This window comes from Labeo rohita, chromosome 23 (assembly GCF_022985175.1).
Source record: "Labeo rohita strain BAU-BD-2019 chromosome 23, IGBB_LRoh.1.0, whole genome shotgun sequence".
In the NCBI taxonomy this organism is placed as follows: Eukaryota; Metazoa; Chordata; class Actinopteri; order Cypriniformes; family Cyprinidae; genus Labeo; species Labeo rohita.
The window spans coordinates 18,187,580-18,211,842 of NC_066891.1; the positions used below are offsets into that span (position 1 = coordinate 18,187,580).

At 34.4% G+C, this 24,263-nt stretch overlaps 2 protein-coding genes across 2 annotated transcripts in view; both read right to left on the reverse strand.

The window, feature by feature from the left end:
* Positions 1-9,314, reverse strand: part of pax7b (paired box 7b) — an 80,441-nt gene extending 71,127 nt beyond the window's left edge. The window contains exon 1 of the mRNA XM_051097196.1: positions 9,159-9,314. The gene's annotated coding sequence lies outside the window, so the exon portion shown is untranslated. The remainder of the gene's footprint in view (positions 1-9,158) is intronic.
* An 855-nt stretch (positions 9,315-10,169) lies between these two features.
* Positions 10,170-17,979, reverse strand: LOC127154748 (ERBB receptor feedback inhibitor 1). Its single transcript, XM_051096502.1, has 4 exons — positions 17,798-17,979; positions 14,030-14,224; positions 13,842-13,924; positions 10,170-13,033 (listed from the first exon to the last, which is right to left on the reverse strand). The coding sequence occupies exons 2-4, from the start codon at positions 14,086-14,088 to the stop codon at positions 12,123-12,125; spliced, it is 1,053 nt and encodes a 350-aa protein (XP_050952459.1). The 5' UTR covers positions 14,089-14,224; positions 17,798-17,979; the 3' UTR covers positions 10,170-12,122.
* Between the last annotated feature and the right edge of the window lie 6,284 nt (positions 17,980-24,263).

Genomic DNA, 24,263 nt, shown 5'->3' on the forward strand with positions numbered 1-24,263 from the left:
CTATCATTCAGAAGTCTCGGGTCATATTTTTTAGAAGTTAATAATTATTGCATTATACTATATTGTATATATACACACTATATAACACTATTCAGCAATGTGTTAAATTGATCAGAGGTGCAGTAAATACCTTTGCACTGTTACAAAAAAAAAAAAAAAAAAATCTGTTTCTGCTGTTCTTTTGAATTTTCATCAAAGAATTCTGAAAACAAGTATCACCATTTTCCTTAAACTGTTTTCAACAATAATATTAAGAAATGTTTCTTGAGGATCAAATCAGCATATTGGCATGATTTTCTGGAGGATCATGTGACACTGAAGACTGGAGTAATGATGCTGAAACTTCAACTTTGCGACTACAGGAATATATTAGATTTCAAAATATGTTAAAATAGAAATCAGTTATTTTAAACTGTAATAATATTTCACCTGAAAACTGTTTTTACTGTATTTTTTGGTCAAATAAAAGCATTTTAGGTAAGCATAAGTGAGTTTTGAATGTTAGTGTAAACCATAAAACATATTTCAAGCAAAAAGAGATAAAGCACAAGAAAATAAAAAGCTTTAAAATAAACTTTGGAGTATTATTCTGTCAGTCAGTCAACAATATACTGGAAATTACTGTTGAACTGAGGTATTGGTTTAGTGGAAGGAGTGACCCTGGAAGAATGAAGAATGCAACTATTTTTGAACTGTACATTTAATTCAGTAAAACATTACTTTAAATTTCTACAAATTCTAAAGTTACACTGTTCACTACAGCAGTGTTATTTCCTCTAAAATTCTCATCTTACAATAAAATAATGGAATCTCAAGTTCGGTCCAATGACAGATATATTATTCTCTCTTTTCCCATCTTTTATTCAGACATAAAAACGAACCATGAAGGCTCTCTGGATGCCTCCATATGCCAAGCATGTGATCTTGTCAAGGAGCACCAAACCACTGCACTATGAACTCGTGTCTCATCCTCTCACACTATACCTCCCCTCTTTCATGTGCTGGTGAGTGCTGTGAAGGATGATTGGGGGACATGTGTGAGCATCAATAGGTCGTGACCAGGAAGGTCATGCTGCGTGGGGTGTTTCTTTCTCCCTTAAACCTGAATACACTGAGACTATTAACTACTTACTACATACAAACCTGGGGTCAGGCAGCCATTTCTATAACTGAGCTGATTTGGGATCACTTTGTCACTCATAACCTGATAAATAATATTATATATTGCCCCTAGATGAACAATCTAGAAAATGAGAATCAGAAAAGATTTTTTTGACACATTTTGGATGAGCTGTAAATTCTGCAAGCCATGGTTATTTGGTTCAAGGACAAAAAAAAAAAAAAAAAATCAATGACACATAATCTACAATATAAAAACATCCACAATATAAGAAATTATTGTCCAAAAAAAAAAAAAAAAAAAAAAAAACCGTATCCACCGTATTTTTTTAACGCAAAAGCCGTTTTCTGTCAACGTGCAAGACTTCCAGTTCGGTAACCGCTGTAAGGAAAGATTGAGAGGAATAATAAAGTGCAGTTTTACTGTTTGCACCACAAACCAGCTAAGATAATACATTAATATAACATGCATAGCAGTTTGCAGTATCCAGCAGCAAAAACAGCTGTTTTGTACAGCTAAAAATAGTTAGAGACGGATGAAACACATAAAATTTACAAATGGCCGCGCCCACTTTTACTGGGAAAAATGAGGTAGATACTATTTTCAAGCATTCAATCGACAATAAACCCTCGCACACTTGCAGATGATCGATAGCTGCGTCAAAAGACCAAAATCAAGTCAGAAATCAACACAAAAATGTATGAATGAATTGCAAACATATTAAAAACTACGGTACGGGATTCATTCGTTTTTGTTTTGATTCCAAAGTTACGTTTTAAAATGCTATGTGGTCTAGCCATTAGTTAAAAACATACATTTTCCTCACTCCTTTAATACATGTTGTAGTATACACATCTTAAAGCCTGTTCACAAGAACAATAGCTATAAAGATATTAGTGTCCACACCAGCGACGATATTATCTATTTATAAAAAGCGCACGCTCGTCTGCAGCTTTAAATTCAGAATCGATTCTGATTGGCTGTCCATGTTTTTATCGTTCATCAGCTGGGAAAAAAATCGTTCACAAAGTGATTCCAACCTTTGGAATCAATAGCTTTCCAATAGCTGGTACACTACAATGGTAGCTGGTACTTGAACTACAATCAAACCAAAAATTATTCAGACACCTTCAACATTTCTCACATTCTCACAGCTTATTTGCTATAGTTTAGAAAATGGTGATATAATATGACAAGAACTTAAACAGAGTTAAACTGTGTCATAACCAATTTATCTTGGTAATGTCAGATAACTTTAATAGAAAGGTAATGGATTACAAACCGCCAAAAATTCTGACTATTATTATGACCATATTTATACATCTATCAATACTTTGTTGACCAATTGCCAAGCAATGCTTAATTAATTGTTCAGCAGTTAAAGAAAAAAAAACACTTAAGCAAAACATGGTCAGGTCAAAGTGTCTGAATCATTTTTTTGTCCCAAATTATTATCAGTTTTACTGGTAGTCCACTGTATGAAGAACTTTTGGGTATAATATGTCACAGTTTACATTATTTTGCTATCCTCACTTACATAAATGAACTATAGTGTCCTGCACCCACTAGTAAAAAAATATATATATATCAAAAATTATATCTGGTGTCTGAATAATTTTTGGTTTGACTATCTCTCTTTATTGTTATCTGTATAGTTATCGTTCCTGGTGTGAACAGGCCTTTAATCTTTTTCAAAAACATTTAGTAAAGTAAAAAGGGTCTTTGCAAATGTCATTATTGCATAAACACTTTTGAGTCATACCACATGACATTTTACCATCAAACTCATCTTGAGTTTTCATAAAAGGTTACATTTTCTGATATGTTCCTACTTTCAATTATCAAAATAATTTTAATTTAAATATAAAAAACATCCTTATTATAGAATATGTAAAGAATTGCATATTGAAATGCAGAAAATGCAAAGAATTGCATTTTTAATGTATCTCTGAATAAAGTAACAGGTTGGAAAAACAAGCTTCCCATGACTGACCCAAATTGACTCAATAAAATACTCAGAAAAATGTTATGATACAGTATCATCTGAATCTCTTCTGTGTTTAGCAGTATGATGGGGAAAATCTGAATGGGCCGTTCAGTAGTATGAGCGTGAGGTTACCTTCTCTAACAAGACATGTCTCAAGGTTTATCAGCATGTGATAGACTGGTTGTTTTTTGCCATAATCAGTTTGTCTGGACCTTCCCAGAAAATGTCAGAGAAGAAAGAAGTCTGTTTCATGTAGATGAAAGTAACAGCCCCGATTTTACATGCTGCCCCAATTGGTTTCACTAAATCAATCTGAAAGACTAGTGCATGAAGAGAATCATTTGATGCCCCTTGTGGCTCTCCTTAACTGTGACTTTTGCCCCTTGCGTGTGTACTTGCTCTTTAAAAAAAAGGCTCATGAAGACTTATGAAGAAATGCGTGCACAGAAGAACGCATGATATTATAGGGTCCAAGTTTAATCAAATGACTTGTCAGCTCCTGATAGCAACTCCAATAGTTTTACTGAAAGACAAGCGCAAACTAGCCTTCAGATTTACCTCACAAGTTCCTTTCTTAAACTCCAAGACCAAACCTTGATGTTTAATCTATTCATATCAGCCTTAAAAGATTGCTTTTGTCACTATGATTTTTATGATTAGACATGTAGACCTTAGAGTAAACATAACATTATACCAGTAATGGAAAAATGAAAAAAGTGATTGTTAAATTATACCAATATTTCTAGAAAGCCTAAACATTGATTTAATCCCTATTTTTACCCTGATTAGTCGAAGTGAGTTGGTATGCATTAAACAGGGCATCAACAATGAATCAAATCAAATTACTCTGCAAAATTTGTCTCAATTTGTTGTCATTCACTGTCCAGTGGCGTGGAGGTTACAGCAAAACACTGAAACGCAAACGTTAGTTCAAATGATAATCAAATTGAAGATGAAACATTTTCCAATTCCTCAAAATTCAAAAAGTCCTATTTCTTATTTTAGAGATATATATATATGTTTGGTAAGAAATTTAAATATTTATTTTACAAGTTATCAGTCCAGATTTTTAAATGAATAACATTAAAAAGACTATAAAAAAAATAAAAAATTACGTTCTTGACTAAAATCATTTGTCTCCTAAATACAGTCAAGATTGTTAAATTAATCAATTAAATTTTGGCAACAATTGTGAAATATTTGCGTTTATCACATGGATGTGGTCTGAAGATATAAAATCTGTTTTTACTTTTTAATGAAATTACATTTTGTCATATCGTAAAGGCAAAAATCAGCAGAAGCAATGTGAATACAGCAATCAGACATGTCTTAAAACTTACTTTTGCGAACAGCCAACTAAACACACGGTCTTGTGTTTGCGAAGGCGTTGTAAACATAGCTAATTTAGTACGGTGGTGTATTTTTCTGCGCTTTTCGGAGTGTTATCAGGTCATCCCAGCATCTCTAAGTTGTTTGTTCATAGATGATTATGACTGGAACAGACAGCCTTGGAATCCAGAAGAGCATGAGACCTTCATGCGGGGCTGAGCCACCTCCGGGATCAATGTCTGCATTTTGTTGATCAAGAACTCCAGATCCACCATGCAAGATGCATTTTGTTTGCTAAATAATTATCTGAAGTCTCTATTCATTTGCAGATTTTTCACACACAAACAGAATGCATGATAATGACGTTGTAGGGTTGAATAACATCTTCAGTCTTTATTTGGCACAATAGGTGATTAACAGAGTGAGATGGCTTCTGGTGCTTCTCTGTTTAATGCATGCATTGACTTTGCTTTATTTGAATGCTTTAATGTCAGTTTCCCACTAAACAGAGTGCTATGTAGAAATATTTCAAGGATTACAAAGTTTGATGATTGATGCACTGACATTTAAAACTAGGGTCTAAGGGTTCAGATCAGTTTGACTTCCCATATGTGACCCTGGATCACAAAACCAGTCTTAAGTCACTGAGGTTTATTTGTAGCAATAGCCAAAAATACACTGTATGGGTCAAAATTATAGATTTTTCTTTTATGGCAAAAATGATTAGGAAATCAAGTAAAGATCGTGTTCCATGAAGATATTTTGTAAATTTCCTACTGTAAATGTATGAAAACTTCATTTTTGATTAGTAATATACATTGTTAAGAACATTGTTTGAAGAACTTTCAAGGTGATTTTCTCAATATTTAGATTTTTTTGCACCCTCAGATTCCTGATTTTTAAATAGTTGTATCTCGGCCAAATATTGTTCTATCCTAACAAAATTGAGTAAATAAGCTTTTATACGATGTATAAATCTCAATTTTGAAAAAATTATCCTTACGACTGGTTTTGTGATCCAGGGTCACATATTCAAACTCCCAAATCAAATCAATGCATTTTTTTTTTTACCATCACTGATGTTAATATATTTTGAATATATTAGTTATTTTATAAATATCCATGTATACACACTACACATAGCCTTGGAGTTGTATGTGACTTCAAGCGATAGTTCACCCGAAAATGTAGCCACCCTCAAGTCATCTTAACCTGTGGAATAACCAGTAGAATAAAAAAAACTGTATTTTGAGAAATGTCTCTTTTTGTCCCTACAATGGAAGTCAATGGTAATCAAAACTGTCCAACATTCTTCAAAATATCACAGAAAAAGTAAGTTTATCAGCATTAAGAACAACATAAGGTTGAGTAATGATGACAGAATTGTCATTTTTGGGTGAAATAACTCATTAAGTACCTTAATTCTAAATAAAGTTTGTATTTATTGTGGAGTTTCCATAGTGATATAGCTAGAATTAAGCTAAACTGACACTGATTTAACTGTTTTACATCTTTTTAGGGTTGAACAGAGATTGTCATACAGTTTAACCAAATTTTGGGTAAAAAAAAATCAGAAATTAGCTGAAACAAAATTGTTTCTACACCAAATTTCACTCAGAAATTGCTAGTAAATTTAATAATAATTGCAAATAATCTGCCTTTTTTACAGTGGTACCAGGATGAAGATTACTTTTACTTTTACTTGCTCCTACTTTCAATTCAAATTTCGTTTTTCAGCAGATACTTGATTATCACTGTTATTTGTGAAAGGATACATTTATCATCTGAAAGTTAAATAAATAAACGTTCCATTGATGTATGGTTTGATAGGATAGGACAACATTTGTCTGAGATACAACTATTTCTAAATTTAAAAGTGCAAAAAAAAAAAATCAAAGTATTGAGAGAATCGCCTTTAAAGTTGTTAAAATAAAGTTCTGAGCAATGTGTATTATTAATCAAAAATTGGTGTAGGATATTTACAAAATATATTCATGGAACATAATCTTTACTTAACATCCTAATGATTTTTGGAATAAAAGAAAAATCGAAAATTTGACCCATAGAATGTATTTTTGGCTATTGCTACAAATATACCCCCTGCTACTTAAGACTAGTTTTGTGGTTTCATTTTTAAAAAATGTGCTTTCCCACTTCTTAGGGAAAGGTTTATTTGAAAATGTTAACAAAACAATAAAACGTCACAAAACGATTAAAAACAAAGCGAAATGTTAATTAGAATAAAATAACTTTAAAGTTTTGTGAAAAGTTGAACTTGATTAATTCTTGCTGTTTCGCTTGCGTTCGTTTTTTTTACTGCAGCAAGAGAATTTAAAATATAAAACAATGTTTTACCGCCATCTACTGGATAAAAAAAAATAATAATATGCACCGTGGCCTCACGTGTTTTATCCGTACAAATGTCAAGTTATTAACGTTGCGATGAATGTTATCATGACTGAATAAGGAAATAATTATGGCTTTAGTAATACATATTTCAAACTACATGAATACATGCTGTGCTTGTACACAGAGTGGGCATGCCACATGAAAAAGAATGAGGAGGAGGAAGTTTGAGAGAGCAAGATTTCATTCAAATATTTCCCAGGGTAGGTTTGAAGAGTTCAGATGCAAAACCAGCTAAAAGCCATCTCGGTCAAAAATGAGATAATGATACTGAGTGAATGCTCTCGACACATATTATACGTCCATCATATATAATATCCATCAAATACTTCACACTCGCTAAATTCCAGCCTCAGCCCAATCAAAAGTACCAGTACTTACATAGAAACCTATACAAAGTAGCCAGAAGGAAATGCTAATTTTAAAGAAAAACGTCTTTTGCATCTGAACTCTTTGTTTATTTTTAAAAGTAACTTTCTAGAGCACATTAAAAACCTGATTATTATTATTATTAATAATAAAAAAAATAAATAAATAAAACCCAAAAGAAAAGTCAACCTACCCCAATTTAAGGTAACATAAACTTTTTTTTTTTTTTTACAAAAACAAATTACAAACTTTAAAACAGACAACAGCTTGCCCTAAGCTAACATTTTTGGAAAATATTCTTTATTTTATTGTTTGGCCAACATCTAAAGCAAAATACGATGATACTGTAATAAAAAAATATTATAGGCCTACAACTACAAACAAACATACTGTATAGGGCTAAGACAACTGCTAGAGAAAACACTCATCTGTGTATGTGTGAATCAAGTCAACAGTTATATATGGGCCATTCCACAGAATTGGAACAACTAAAAAACACATTTAAGAATATTCAAATCTTAGATGCTTACTAAGATCATTTTATTATTTATTGAAACCCACAATAATATTTAAAATATCAGTAAACTTAATATATATAAAATCATAATTTAGTGGGTATTTGCAACTGGGAGGTGGCTGTCCCTAACGCTAACCCCTAAATTTCAACTTATGAAAATTATATTGAAATTTTTTTTTTTTTTTTTTAAGTGAAGTTAAATATTTATTTTACATTTTCTTAGTAAATTATGAAACTTTATGTAAAAAATGTGTACCGGATTTTCACATCATTACTGAAACAGTGTACGTTTTAGGCCATTGGCTGAGACAGATTGTAACTACACCCATAAATTTATGATCAGGAAATATTCCTGTGTCCCCCTCTCTCATAGCTACAAGGTGTGTGTAGATAGATCTCATCATTTTGAGATAAATGTGTTCAGAAGTCTGAAAAATCGGCGTGTAATTCTGATTTTCTGTAGTTAAACACACTTCTTTGGGCGTTATTCTATAACATTAAGTTTTTATATGTGTACAGCTGTTCAGAACTCTGTTAGCTAACCGTGTGCTGATTAGCATCTTTGAGCTAGGTTCATAAGTATCTAAAATTGTCACTACCGAAACATTTGGTAAAGTTTCAGTAGTGACATCTTAGTTTTTGTTTTTTTTTGTTTTTTTTTGGGTGTTATTCCATAAAATTGTCTCTACGAAACAGTCACAACCAAAACATGTCATTGTTGTTTCGGTAGTGACAAAAGGGAACACATAATCGTTTATTTGGGGGAAATGAACAACATTTTAATACAGTTATGCATTTTTTAAAAAAGTATTTTAGTATGTTTTAGTAGTGTTTTAGTATGGGAGTTAAAATTCTGTAATGTCATGTGGTCACTACCAAAACATTGCAGTCACGAACGAAACATGGGATGTTTTGTCAAAAATAAAGTATACTGAATTATCATTTAAGATGTTATGATAGTGTTTGGTTCAATGTATATTCAAACAAAAGTTTGAAATCAGTATAATCAACTTTTTACCTTTTACAAAAAAATGTTTTAATTCAAAATACAAATCATCATAAATCACACTTTTATACAATATTGTATTGCTATTGATTTACCTATAAAAATTATTGTAATAAAATAAATATATATATTTACAAGGAAGATATAAGCAAAATCTTAATGGGTCAAAATCTTAAAGGGTTTCGGTAGTGATAAATTTAGGGAGAGGACAAATATTTCTGAAAATACAATATGAGAGTTAACTGCACAATAACTAGAAATGTGTACCTTGGATATTATACAATCTGCATACACACAAAATTTGTGTAAAAAGACACACTTTGTTTTAAGTTTCCAACTTTGACTTTTAAGAAAATTTTGTAGAATGGCTCATATAGACTCACACAACAACTTTCGTGTGACAACTAGCCCTGGTTTTTCCTACCTTATCTGTGTCTGTGGTGTACATTCAGTGTGACGTTTTCCAAAATCACTCCAGGTACATTGCTGAATTATCGCATGTCCTCCAAAAGCATCATAACTTGAGTAGCACTTGAAATCCATCGCAGATAAATAAGTCCTAGTGCATGGCGAATCAAACACGTGCACCTGTAGACAAACACAAACCCCTCAAGGTGCACTCAGTTATTTTTAAGAGCTGACACCTAGCGGCATAGATCCAGCATAATTCCAACTATTTTTGTCTGCACACATCAGGTTAGAGCATGAGATGGCGCTATTCGACTGTTTTAAAACGCCTCCCAGTATTCATAACGCTTTATTGCCAATTATAACCTGTAGATGGCGCAACGAGCTTTCAAATGGTAAAACGTTTAGTTTTCATATGCAGCAGTTTTAGTTATGACTTAAACGAAGACTTTTACTGCTAGTTAACAGCGGAATTCATGTACATATAAACTATTTGCATCCTTCGGTAGTTATATGTGGTCATACATATGATCTGACAGCTAAATTAAGGGAAATAACACTTAGTTTGAAGTCCACGACACAAACCATAGGCGCCAGCGGTGACTCACCGAGGGAAGCTTACTTTAGAAATATTCCACTTTCCTGTAACATTTCGCACATTGATGTGGTCGTATTTTAAAGGAAGTGACTCAAGCTTCAGTTTCAAAAGCTTAGCAGTGTCCTCATTATCACAGCTTTGAGCAAACAGCACAGAGATAAAGACAAAGCATTCACAATAACACTGATATCACTTCTCAGCATATCCTACATACTGATAAACCAGACTTGACTTGAACAGACTGGCTTGAACAGAAAAAAAAAATATGAATCATCCACTAAACCTATAAAGAGAGAGAGAGGGAGAGAGAGAGAGAAATGTTGTCATCTTGGTTTGTCCTTTGATATGACAAGGTTTGTTGCAATCAGCTCATATAAAACCCCAGGGTATTATAAATTTGACACAATGCAATTAAAATACACAAAGAAATCGGTGTATAAATAAGTTACTTTATTTAAATAGTCTGGTGTGAAAAACTACACCAATACTGTACATTTTAGAAGTGCATGTTTCCTCAGCAGATGAAACAAAGTCAGTTAACATTAGCCTTCACACAGAAAATATCCAAGTCATTTTGTTGGATGAACAAAACACAAGTAGCTGAAAACGTAAACAGTTACTGGTCTGACAATGTCAAGATTATAAAAAGTCTAAAAATCACAATAAAAAACAAGTGTGCTCAACAGTAAGAAATATATGACACGCAAGGCCAGGACTAGTTATGGGCTTTTATAACTTTATGGTAAAAGCTATAAAAGCCATCCATTTACACCAAGTGTCCTGCATTTGGACACCAAACAGCAAGGCAGTGGCATTTCTGCCCTTGTAACAGACGTGACCCCGAAGTAAAAAGGCTTTAACACGAATCAATCAGTTTTTAGTTTTCAAATGATGAATGGATGCGTCACATCTGAAAGCAAGCAAAACGTATTCTTCACATGAAAAGTAGAATACTAACCTCTGTGCCCAGTCCTTTCAATTTATGTCACTATACAAGTACTGACAAGTAGTTTTGATCACTAATACTTCTCATAGGTGTAAATCACATGGTATAGTCCTCGAGTTTTTATATATATATATATATATATATATACACATATATATATACACATATATATATAAAAGTTGGCAGCTTTTAATTGATAATACTAGTTTTACACTCATTTGTCATTTTTCAGTGATCTCTGAATTTATACTGTTGGTATATAATGTCTTAATAGGGGAAAAAAAAAAAAAAAAAACAACAACAACAACAACAACAACCATGCACCTTTACCATTCCATAATACAGAGAGAAAAAAAATAAAATAATAAGACCAGCTTATACTCGGGTTACACAGTGTTAACAGTCTAACAGTTCATCCTATTCCTTCATTAAAGGATACTGCACACTCTAATTTAATACAGCAAGGAAATAGTACAACAAATAACATGAACATTAATAAATACGGTGGCACGATTTGAGGGAAAAACCTAATTGTAATTTTAAATGCAATTTCTTAAAAAGCCTGTGCTTATGAGACTATATGTGACCTTGGACCACAAAACCAGTCATAAGGGTCAACTGTTCAAAACTGAGATTTATACATATTCTGGAAGCGAAGTAAATAAGCTTTCCATTGATGCAAATATTGAGAAAATCGCCTATAAACTTGTCCAAATGAAGTTCTTAGCAATGCATATTACTAAACAAAAATTAAGTTGATATATTTATGGTAGAAAACATCTACACGGAACATGATTTTTACTTAATATCATAATGATATTTGGCATAAAAGAAAAATCAATAATTTTGACCCATACAATGTATTGTTGGCTATTACTACAAATATACCTGTGCTACTTAAGACTGGTTTTGTGGTCCAAGGTCACATATAATACAATAACACAGGCAAAACAAGAAATAATTACTATTGTAATAGAATGCATTTATTACTAATATTTTATGTTATAGAACAACTGTAAAATTACAATACTAATATTTATGGCTTAATTTATGTCTTAATTTAGTCATTTTCAACTGTTAAACCATTCACTATAGCTTTTATTTGGGCAGAAAACCACAGGGAGACTAAAATTTGTCAAAAGTCAACTGTCAAAGTCAAAATTGCAACTTTTATTTTGATTAATCGTGCATCACTACCAACAAAGGACACTTTCAGAGCTCTTCTGCAGTTTCCAGCAGTGGTAAACTAATTTTTTGCTTTTCTTTGCATGTAGTCCAAAAAAACCATCCCTATTCAATTCCTAAACAGACCAGTAATTTGTAACACTGAAGAATTAGTTCAGTCAAACAACATTTCGGTTTATATCCAGCCTCTTATTTCCGCTTTAAACAAGCAAACAACTTAAAAATTCTAACCACTTAGTCATTAATAATCACTATGAGTCTGATTCTTTGAAAAACCTCTCAAACTTGTCCAAGTACCCGGGCCGATGAGGGAGGAGGAAGTAATGGGTACTGCTGACTTTCTTCCCATCTTCCATAATGGGCAGAATACAGGGGCTACGGGGAGGCGGCAAGCCCTCGCAGCTCTGCCTGTGTTGAGCCTTACTCACATACTCGGGATAAGGAGCAAAGCTCTGAGTAGGAGGCATTACCCCGTTGACGTAAATCGGCAGACTTTTTGGACTAATGGCACGTGGTATGACCTGAGGGATAGGTTCCCTGGGCGGCACTTTGGGAGGTTTGTCTGCATCAAAGTCATTAATTGATGGCCGTCTGCGGTCCGTGGTCTCGCTGAAGCGAGGACGGATTGGGACACGAGGTGGGACTTCGGGTTTTTCCTGTGGGTGGCTGTGGGGAGAATGGTGAAGGCCGGTCGTCCTGAAGTTGGTGGCCTTGAAGGATCCGGAAGGCCCGGAATGGGAGCGATGCAGCCGGCGCTGAGGTCTGTCTTGGTTTTGTGTTACCGTCTGCTCCCACTGAGGCCCTTCATTATATGCAAAGTTTATCTGACCGTGTCCCCGAAAACTGCGCCTCCCCGGCAAGCCGTATTGGAAGGACGGGGTTTTAGGCACCAGACATTGGCTCTCAGAGGCGTTGGAGAAAAACTCAACCTCGTTGTCTTCTGCTTCATCAGAGGACAGGTCGCCTATGTCCGGGAGGGGTGGGAGAGGTTTAGTTGTTCGTCTTGGCGAACAAGGGGGTACGTGTTCATAAACAGACAGTTTTTGTAAGGACGGAACCACCTGGTCTCCCACAGGTGGGTGGCACTGAGAGGAAAACAGCAGCTGTGTAGGATTGGGAGTCTTGGGAGACAGACATGGAGAACAGGAGCCAGACGTCTTTCCTGTAAAGCAAAATACAGAGAAAAGAGCATGAGGATTTAAGCACAAAACCTCTAACATGACACCTCGTTTAAAGGGATAGTTCAGCCAAAAAGGAAAATTCTGTGATTACCTATTGACCCTCATGTCGTTCCAAATCCGTAAGACTTTTGTTCATCTTCAGGACACAAATTAAGAAATTTCTGATGAAACAGAGTTTTCTGACCCTGCACAGACAGCAACGCAACTACCACGTTCAAGACCAAGAAAGATAGTAAGGATATTGTTAAAATAGTCCATGCGACATCAGTGGTTCAACCTTAATTTTATGAAGCTATGAGAATACTATTTGTGCACAAAGAAAACAAAAATAATGACTCTATTCAACAATTTCTTCTCTTACGGTTGAACCACTGACATCACATGGACTATTTTAATCGATGTCCTTACTACCTTTCTGAGCCTTGAACGTGTCAGTTGTGTTGCTGTCTATGCAGGGTCAGAAAGCTCTCAGATTTAATCAAAAATATCTTAATTTGTGTTCTGAAGATGAACAAAGATCTTACGGGTTTGGAACAACATGAGGGTGAGTAATTAAGGACAGAAGAAGAACTTTTTAAGTTATGTTTTAATGGATCTATCTCCTGAGATTGTGTCAGCCTCAACATTGGGAGTTTATCAAAGGATTCACTTATCAGCAGAGCAAATGACAATCGTACACTTCCTATAACCTTCTGCTCTTCCTGAGAAACATCCGCAAAAGGCTTTGAGAACAGAGGGTGACCAGATTGTGATATAGTTGATAAAATTCAATATCAAGCACTCACTTACTTTCAAAGCCCACGTTTGTGGAGTTTTGCTGATACATTCTCAAGCTGTGGTCCATGGACTCCGAACCAAATCCAAAAAACAGCCTACAAAAGACAAAAATGGAAGGTGTCAATTTTGATGGCTGGAGAAGTAGATCTGTGGTAATATAGAATACAGCCGGTTAAGATGAAGACTGCTTTCACACTCACTTATCCATGGTGTCGTCATGGTCATGGTGTTGATCCCAGTATGGTTGGGCTGAGGCCATAATGTGTAAGAGAGTGGAGGCTAGTTCAGGCCTGTGAGGGTCTCCACCTTCCTTGATCCTGCAGAACTCATAATAAAGCCATGGATATCCAAATCAGGCCTTTTATGCTCCACTTTTCCAGCAGAAGTGGGAAAAGCTGTAAGAAGAAGAAAGAAAAAGTTATTTGAATATACACTACCAGTCAAAGGTTTTTGAACAGTAGGATTTTTAATGTCTTTTAAATAAGTCTCTTCTGCTCACCAAGCCTGCATTTATTTGATCTAAAGTACAGCAAAAACAGTACTTTATGTTAAAATGTAATTTATTCCAGTGACTTCAAAGCCAATTTTTTTGGCATCATTACTCCAGTCACATGATCCTTCAGAAATCACTTATATTCTGATTTACTGCTCAAAAAACATTTTATTATTATTATTATTATTATAGCTGTTGAAAACAGACGAGTAGATTTTTTCAGGTTTACTGTCAGCATTTATCTGAAATAGAAATCTTTTGTAACATTATAAATGTCTTTATCATCAATTTCGATTGTTTAAAACATCCTTGCTTAAAAAAAAAAAAAAAAAAAAAAAAAAAAAAGTATTAATTAAAGTATTAATTTCTATAATTTCTTTGTAATTTTTTGAACAGCAAATCAACATATTAGAATGATTTCTGAAGGATCATGTGACACTGAAGACTGGAACAATGATGCTGAAAATTCAGGAATAAACTACATTTTAAAATGTATTCAAACAGAAAGCAGTTATTTAAAATACTAAAAATATTTCACAATATTACTGCTTTTGCTGTATTATAGAAAATACTTTAATTTGAAAAAATCTATTCAAAGAACCCTTAAAAAAGCACCATGTTTACACATAAAAATATTTTCTATATTGATATTAAGAAATCTAAATGATTTCTAAAGGATCATGTGACACTAAAGACTGGTGTAATGACAGCTGAAAATTCAGCTTTGTATCACAGGAATAAATTACATACAGAAAAAAACTATTAACTATTTTTAAATGTCAATATTTCATAATATTACAGTTTTTACTGTAATTTTGACCAAATGCAGCTTTAGTGAGCATATGCACACTAACAAAAGAAAAAAAGAAAAAGAAAAAAACAAACAAACAAAACACACACACACACATTTACCTTATGTATACCTTAGTATATGACGTATAGTAATAATGACTTTAAAAACTTGAAAAAGGAACTCACTCTTCAACTCTTTGCCAAGTGCTAAAAGCCATTGCTAAATGATTAAAAACAATCCCAACTTGAAGTAATTATGGTCCTAAATTAGAATCTAAATCTAAATTAAATCTAAATTACCCATTTAAACAGAACAAAAACATTAATTACACTAAAAATGTTCTTTCAAGAAACGGATTGTTTTGCAAAAGCCACATGTGCCTTAAGATTGATTTTTTATTTTTTTAATCCAGTTTTTCCATTGTTATATATGGGCAGGCAGATATAACAAACAGCTCAGCTATGAAGCCGCAGTGATGCAACATCAGTTCTTTAAGACATTACACCAAAACACAATAAAGCATCTGTGCTAGAAAACAAAACCATTCAGTGAGAAATGTGCTGGAATGCCTGGGTGCAAGTCAAAATGTAATCAATGAAATACCCATGCAGGCTCCATTATGCAACTTATCACATGCTCGGCCTCTGCTTTGCCTCAGTCAGAACCGTGAAAGGCAGAAACTAACAATCGTCAATTCTCCCAGTAAAGACCTCGATGCAGATGCGACGCTAAAGCATAAATGGTTCTTTGTGTGTTTGCGTTGGGGAGAGCGCCTGTGCATTTTCAACATCAGTCAGCTCTTATCCGTGAGGTTAAAGCCCTGCCATAAAGGCATGAAAGAGGTGTGAGGTAGGACGTCACCAGAGGGGCCTGGGACAACAGCCAAAGAGGACGTACTGATCCACTACTCAGAGGAACAGCATCTACAATCCCAAATAGTACATTTGGGACAAATTACATATTAAAACCCAACACAAAATTAAGCTTTCACTATAAAGCCGCACTTAGACAGAACTTGAGGAAATAAATTCACGTTTTACAGTAGTTTATGATTTTAATACTGTCTAAACAAAGTGTGCTTAAAGTAAATAAATAACAGCCAACTATTTTTCACACACATATAAGCATAAGAAATCTTGCCAACAATGCACTTAGTATAAATATTGTCATTGGATACAAACATATAAACACAAATCACAGACGGTTTAGTAAATTCTAAATATCAGCAAATTAGAAAAATAAATTAACAAAAAAATAAATAAATAAATAAATAAATCAAACCCAAGAACTACAGCCAAATTGTGTTTATTATATTATATTGTATTATATTATACTATATTACATTACATTACATTACAGCTATCATGATTATTAATATTATTCAGATAGGATTTTTATATATAATATTATATATTATATATAAATGCACTGTAAACATTATTAATATCGAGATAGGAATCTTTATATTAGTGCTTTCAATAATTCTCAAAAATAAAAGTTTGTGTATACATAATGTGTATATTTATATGTACATAGAGATAAACACATATACATTTACGTGTATTATTATATTACACATACATACATACATATACACAGCACACACACATAGTATGTAAACACAAACGTTTATTTTGAATGCAATTAATCACGATTAATCGATAAAAAGTAGCAGTACTCCTCAGATTTGAGTTCAAATTTCAAGTTTGCTGATATTTTACTAAATAGTTGCTGCCTTATGTCTCACTTGGGAGGAACAGAATTAAGTAAGAAAATAGACTTTAAGAAGTATTTCCCTTGGCAGACGGAACCCATAAAATTATAAGTTATATAACTACTAAATTAGTGCTGGTATTCAGAACAGCATTCTTGCTGGTGAATGTATACATACATATTTTTTGACTTGGTTATAAAACGTCATTGTACAGTACCTCGCCTTAATTAATTATTTCCCTTAATTATATAATTACATAATAATATATGCAATATTAACGCCCATCAGACACTCCCACTTAAGTAAAGAGATCCCAATCCTGTTTAAATCCTTAGGTGTACGTGACAGACTGTAAACAAGAAAGATGAAAACCTAAACACAAAACAGAAAGATTTCTAATAGTGCGCACTGTGATTAGATGTACAGCTAGTTGTTAATGTTGGTTTATGCAATAATAATTGAGCAATAATTGGCTATTGCAGGTGAGGTTTCATATGCAAGCAAATTAAAAATAGGTTAGAGAAAAGCAGAATCAGCCGGAGGCACGAGGCTGTCATGCGTACTCAAGTACTAGCAAATGAATCCACAACAGAAGACGTGCAAGAGCTCATAAACCTTCAGTCAATGATAAACTAGGTTACTACTACACAGGACAGGTCGTACTCAACTGGTCGCTGCCTTGTAAACACTTCTGTAGCGTGACGTAGGACAGCTTGTAAAGCACGAAATTGCAGTGGGAATATAAAGATCATTCTGATATGTGGACAGGTTTTCTACATCTATTTCAACACACACCCTTTGACAAACCCTTTCTGACTCAGGTGCGACTCATCTCATACTATATTCCGGTCCAAAGAACAACCACAATAGGAGTTGCACATAAACTGTGAATTGCACTGAACAGTTTGACATATTCACCTGAATCAAGTAAATACTCAAGCAACTTCGAAACACTTAAAGTTACTTACAGGTTGAATGTTTCGTAGGGTTGTGTTTATAGGCGCTCTCTTATATCCAGTAAAACTTAGACGAGTGCTGTAAATAATCCCGGAGTATGTTCATAAAACATTCACAACAATATATTAAACAAAACGCACGTGTAGTAATATATTCTGCCGCTCAACTTGCCGCTTTCATCACGGAAAGCAGCGAGCTGGAAACTATTTATAAGGACGGTCTACGTCAGACAGTAAGCGCCGCCCATTGCCTTAAAGGCGCCGGTTTGTGCGACCTTATATGGCTTGTGACAAACAACACGTTTTGCGTTCACATGTATTGATTTTTTTTAGCGCAATACGCAGGAAGTTTTCTTGTACTGACGAAATGATACAAATTCCAGGCGTGTTAATAAAATGAATTCTATAAAATCCTTAAGATAATCTAGCAAAGAAGTAACATTCATACTATGTTGCATGCTGTGGTGGCTAAAATCCAGTGTTGCCATGTCCATTTATTATAATCGACTCATTTATTTTTAGTTGTATTAAACATCCTATACATTTTAAAATCATGCTGATTGATTTTAAAGCCTTGGATGGTTTAGCTCCTCATTAGCCTACTTCAGCAATCTCTTATTGCATTATAGTCCATAAAGAGATAGGTCAACTCATGATTTACTCACCATCAAGCCATCCTAGGTGTGTATGACTCTTTTCTTTCAGACAAATGCAATTGGAGTTGGAGGCTCCTCAAAGCTTTATAATGGCGGTGAATGGCTGTTGAGATTTTGAAGCAAAATAAAGTGCATCCATCCATCATAATAAGTACTCCACACGGCTCCGGTGTGTTCTGAAGTGAATTGATGTGTTTGTGCACATTAAAACACCGATCACAAATTAAAAGTACAAAACAATGATTTGTAAAGAAAAATGTCAGAGGATTTCGATATAAGCCAAGGGGAGACTGGTTTTCCTTTGCTGTAAACAAAACTTGGTTGTACTGAAACTAGCATTTTCTAACATCTGCTGCGATCTTAAAACTTAAAACGCCATTTGATAATAGAATATCAAAATCGACAATTCAGCATCCAAACTCTGGAACAGTCATCCTAGCATTGTTCGGAAAGCCATCATCGGCCATCGGCACAAATCTTTAACAAAGACTACAAGAACCAGACGAAACCATTGCACAGTCTGACTTGTGTTGCAGCCTGGAATTAAAACCACACCGTATTTTTTCATCTGGTCCGAGAGGAACTGGCCTCCCGACTGAGCCTGATTTCTCCCAAGGATTTTTTTTCTCCATTCTGTCACAAATGGAGTTTGGGTTCCTTGCCACTGTCACCTTTGGACTAGTTGTAGCTATATGAATATATTAGTGGTGTCAATTGATTAAAAAAAATGGCTAATTAATCGCACCTTTTTTCTTAAATTAATTGCGATTAATCGTGATTAATCCCACCTAACATTAAAAATTTTTAATTATACTTTTATATTGCAATAATTTCACATTCAATCTTCAAATTAATGTAGAAAAAACATAAAGGAAGTATATTTTTGATAATTGTTTAATGCCATCTTTTAAAAAAAATAAAAATTGAAGGCAAGTGTCACTGATACCAACTGATGTCTCTATGAATTTTTCCTAATATTTAATCATTGACTAATAGCCATTCATTACAATATAATTGAGAGGCTACAGAAGCTACAGAAGCTATTGATTTCCTCTTTTTTAATTTTATTCTTTGATTAACAGACATCACAGCAGCTGGTTATTAGGATATTTTGGCTGCTGTTACTTTAAAAGCTGCCGCTGCTGAACTTGAAGCGGATCTGACACTGCTTTAAATGTGACTCCTAAATAATAAACACTTACAGGTGCAGTTTTAAGGCAGCTTTAGTCGCCTTTTTTGTAGCTTTGTGACTTAACTGACGACATAACTACGACTAACTACATACTCGTAGTTTAATTTGGGCTTGAATATGATACAGAGCTTTAACAGGCTATAGCCTAATACAGCGCGCGCAGTCATATTTGTGCATGCACTTGAAGAGCACACGCTACGAGCACAGTATAACGGCTGACAGGAAAAGAGGATTCGTTTTTACTGACATATGGTCTGATAACATCTCATTTGACCGAGCGGGACGCTTCGGATTCTAGAGAGCGTTTGATTGGACTGAAAGTTTGATGAGAAGCTGAAGTGCAGAGTGGAAGTTAGTTAGAATTTTGAATGCGTATATCTTGTAAATGCAAATTTTATTATTGTTTTGAAACATACTAGCTTATAGATAACCTTAAGGCTAACACATTCATACTAAAATCCCAAAAACTTCAATTTTGATTTCATGGGGACTTTAAGACATTCATATGAAGTATGTGCAAAAACTGGGATCACTTTTGGTAAGCAGGCAAGCTGCTTATTGTGGGATTGTTCTGTCAGACCAATCACTCGTTTTTCTAAAAAGATCTGGCAACACTGCTCAAATCCAAACTGCTGTAAGGATGTTTCTTTAAACTTTCCACATGCACAAGCCCCATTAGGAAGGTACACGTGGGCATGTCTAGCTGTCATAGCATGTGGGTGTAGAAAGTAGGAGTCTGAGGGTGGAACTTTCTGCGGAAGTTAATCGTTTCCGCTGGATCTTTCTTCCATATGGAGATGTGTGGTCTTGAATCACTGCTCTAGAACGCAAACAACTCCGAGGCTGTTACAAAAAAGGGTTTTACTAACGTGTAATGAATCACGTCCACTCCGGTCACAGAAGACGGCTTCGCATAATCCATTAATAAGACTGAATAAAACCTTTAGACTCAGACGTTCATTTCATTCACTCTTAAGAGTGGATGAATAAATCATTCTGACAAATCACATATGGGAAACAGTCACAATCGCATTGCTAAGAAATAGAGCACGCTAACTTAACAGATGAATGTTTCGACTATAAATCATTGTGGAAAAACACCACGCTCAGCAGCATGTTGATGTGCTGTTTGTGTCCCTGAAGCCTGTGATGATTGTTGAGAGAGGCTGGGAGCCACAGGGGGACTGAACTCCCAAGGAGAGGGTCAATTCATTTCCTGTCCCTGGTCCCACACAGCTGCTGATGCCATGCATCCCATGTGAACAATGTCCTTAGATAACTATATCAAAGTTGACCCACAATTCCTCAGGGTATTTCAGAGTATTTCTGTGTAGTAATATCAGTTTACAGATACACTTTTTGTATTATATTATATTATATTATATTATATTATATTATATTATATTATATTATATTATATTATTATGACTTATGTGATGACTTCATTCATCACTGCCTTTTCTAGTTTATGAATATGTAAAAATAGTAGGGAAGGTGACAAAATCTTGTCTACTAAAAGAAATCTAATTTTTAGTCATTCTGATGTGTCATTGTGTCTTCATACACTACCAGTCAACAGTTTTTGAACAGTAAGTTTTGTACAAAAGCAGTAATATTGTGAAATATTTTACTATTTAACATAACTGTTTTCTATTAGAATAGATTTTAAAATATAATTTATTCCTGTGATCAAAGCTACATTTCCAGCATCATTTCTCCAGTATTCAGTGTCACATGCTCCTTCAGAAGTTATTCTAATATGCTGATTTGCTGTTCAAGAAACATTTTTATTATTATCAATATTTAAAACAGTTAAGTACATTTTTTCAGGATTTTTTAAAGAATAGAAAGATCCAAAGATCAGCATTTATTGAAAAAAAAGATATATACATATATATATATATGTATGTATATATATATATATATATATATATATGTGTATATATAAAGAGAGAGAGAGAGAAAGAGAGAGAGAGAGCAGCAAATCAGCATATTAGAATAATTTCTGAAGGATCATGTGACTGGAGTAATGATGCTAAAACTTCAACTTTGAAATCACAGAAATCTGGTTTTGCTGTACTTTGGATCAAATAAATGCAGTCTTGGTGAAAAATCTTACTGTTCAAAAACTGTTTCTGTTTTCTCTTTAGTCCTAAAACCAGTGCCCTTCCTTTCTTGCAATTCTCAACTGATTGCTCAACTCAACACGATCATAAAAATGACACACAATCTCTGCATGATCTCAATTAACAGGAAATGATTATGCTTTTATTGATCAGGAAAGAATGACCTAAAAATATCTTGCTAAAATGAGTGATAAGTATAGTTGCAACATGACAAATGCTCTGAGAATACTATAACCTATATGTCTGTTTTAATCGATGTCATTTTAGTTCTGTTATAGTATTTATTTATATATTTAACAGCTTTTATTTTTATATTTCCATTTTAATTTAAGTTCTAGCACTTTTGGCATAGATTTTTGTCATTTTTATTATTTTTAATTAAATTGCTTTAATTTTTATTCAGTTTCAGGAAACATTTCTAATTTTTGTTTGAGTTTAAGTCTTTAAATTCATCTGAAATATATTTTTCATTTGATTACAGCTTTATTTCAGTTACTGAAAACTATTTTAACAATGTTAATTCACAATAACAGCACTGGTTGTAATGTATTTTATCTGCAGTCACATTATATAACTATTACGAGCAGCATCCAACATCATAGCCTTGAGATTTATTTAATTTCCTGTGAAAGCCACAAACAAAAGGCACCCCGTGGGTCTTGAGGAAGAGTTTATCTGGAATATTGGGCCTTTCTGAGAATGAGCTGTGGGTGTGTGGTCAAAATGAAGTGCTCCCAGGTAGGCGAAACACAGTGCAGAGTAATATCTGAAAACCACAAATGATTTCTACAGGAACTGTATATTTGAATGTTACCTCCTGACGCAAAATCATATAAATGGCAAATGAACCCATGTAACCGCTATTTTAGCCATGTTTATCTAAAGCACAGTGCACACATTTGGCGTGCATGCAGGAATTGCGTGCCATAAACTGCAAAACAATTTTTTTACAAGGATGACTGCTTTCGGTGCATGTTTTGTCAATTCACAGAGTGCTTCCCTTGACGTACACACATCTTTTCACTCTGTTCTGGATGTTCCGCCTGAGTTCTTCACAACATGAATCATGGCAGCATGAGAATCCTTTGCAAGTTCACTAGAGAGCAATAGCGAAAGGAACAAGCAGGTGACTGATAGTATTTCCTCTGTCCTGATTACATGTTCCAGAGAAACTCTAGAGGCAACTGAAGAAAACAACTGAATGGAAATGCCATTATAGCATGGGAGGAGATCTCTGCTTAAAACCATCAACATACTAAATCAATACAAATCTTATATGATTATATATTAAAGTTTTTATCTGCATCCAAACACACTTTAAACTCATCTCTGGACATGAGATGTGCAAAATCAATTTTTCATTGTTGTTTCTGTTAATGTTTTAGGTGCCGATTGTTTGGTAGTCTGTCAAATACTGTAACCATTACTTTTACCCCTTTTACATGATTGACCTGAGTTAGTTTAGGTGGAGGAACCTGACAGGGCTGTTGAGTAGCTTTCTCTCTTGTTGTTTTAATGGGTCATGGTGGCTCAGATCACCCACTGCATTTTTTCTTATGAGTAAGTCTCTTTGTAACCAAGCGCTCCAGTGAGCTTCAGTCGATAGGCGGGGTCATGCAAACACACTGCTTGCCCCTGTCACTTCATAGCACCACTGAACTGCTGCAGCTCATGCAATCTAAACAATCTATGGAAAGGAGATAAAATAACTGAGATTCAGGAATGCCGTTAGATGGAGTTATATCAGAATATGATCATTAATACAGAGCAGTGGCGTTTCCTCCGAGGAGGTAAGGGAGGCAGTGCCTTCTCAAAATACTGGATGAGTTGAAAAATTTGTAGTACAAAAATAAAGCTTTTTACTAAAGAAACACTGTCCAACAGCGACACCAGTAGGTAAAGTTACAGAGCAAATCTGCGTATCTCTCGCTTCCCCTGAGCCCATTGAGGCCCCGTTTACACGAAGGGAAGACACAGATATTTCCCTGCGGTTTGGCCTCTCATTTACACGAAAACCCCGTTTTTATCACAGAAAACGATTATTTCTAAAAACTCCGGCCAAAGTGGAGATTTCTGATAACGCCGGTTATGTGTTGCCGTGTCAACTGGGAGAAACGGGGTTTTAGGTTCTCAAACGTCACATTATGCGCCAGAAAATGCTTAACGTCATGTGAGCGCCCTATTTACAGTTTGTTTGGCGCCATGTTTGCTGTTTTGAAAGGAACAGGAAGTCGCTCGTGTTATTCGTTGGTGTCGATTCTGAGGATTTTGATTGGCTTGCATGGCTTTATTCTTTTCCCTATACTGCCACCCATAGGTTTGGCATAGTTATTATGGCGCTCGACGGCGTATTTATGCGGGTTGATATAAATGACAAGTTTTTTGAAAACGATGTTGTGTGCACAATGTTATTATTGAAAACGGAGGGGAGGAAATATTCGTTTCTCTAAATACCCGGCTATGTGTAAATGTGGCCTGAGTTTTAACAGACGTGTGCATTGAGT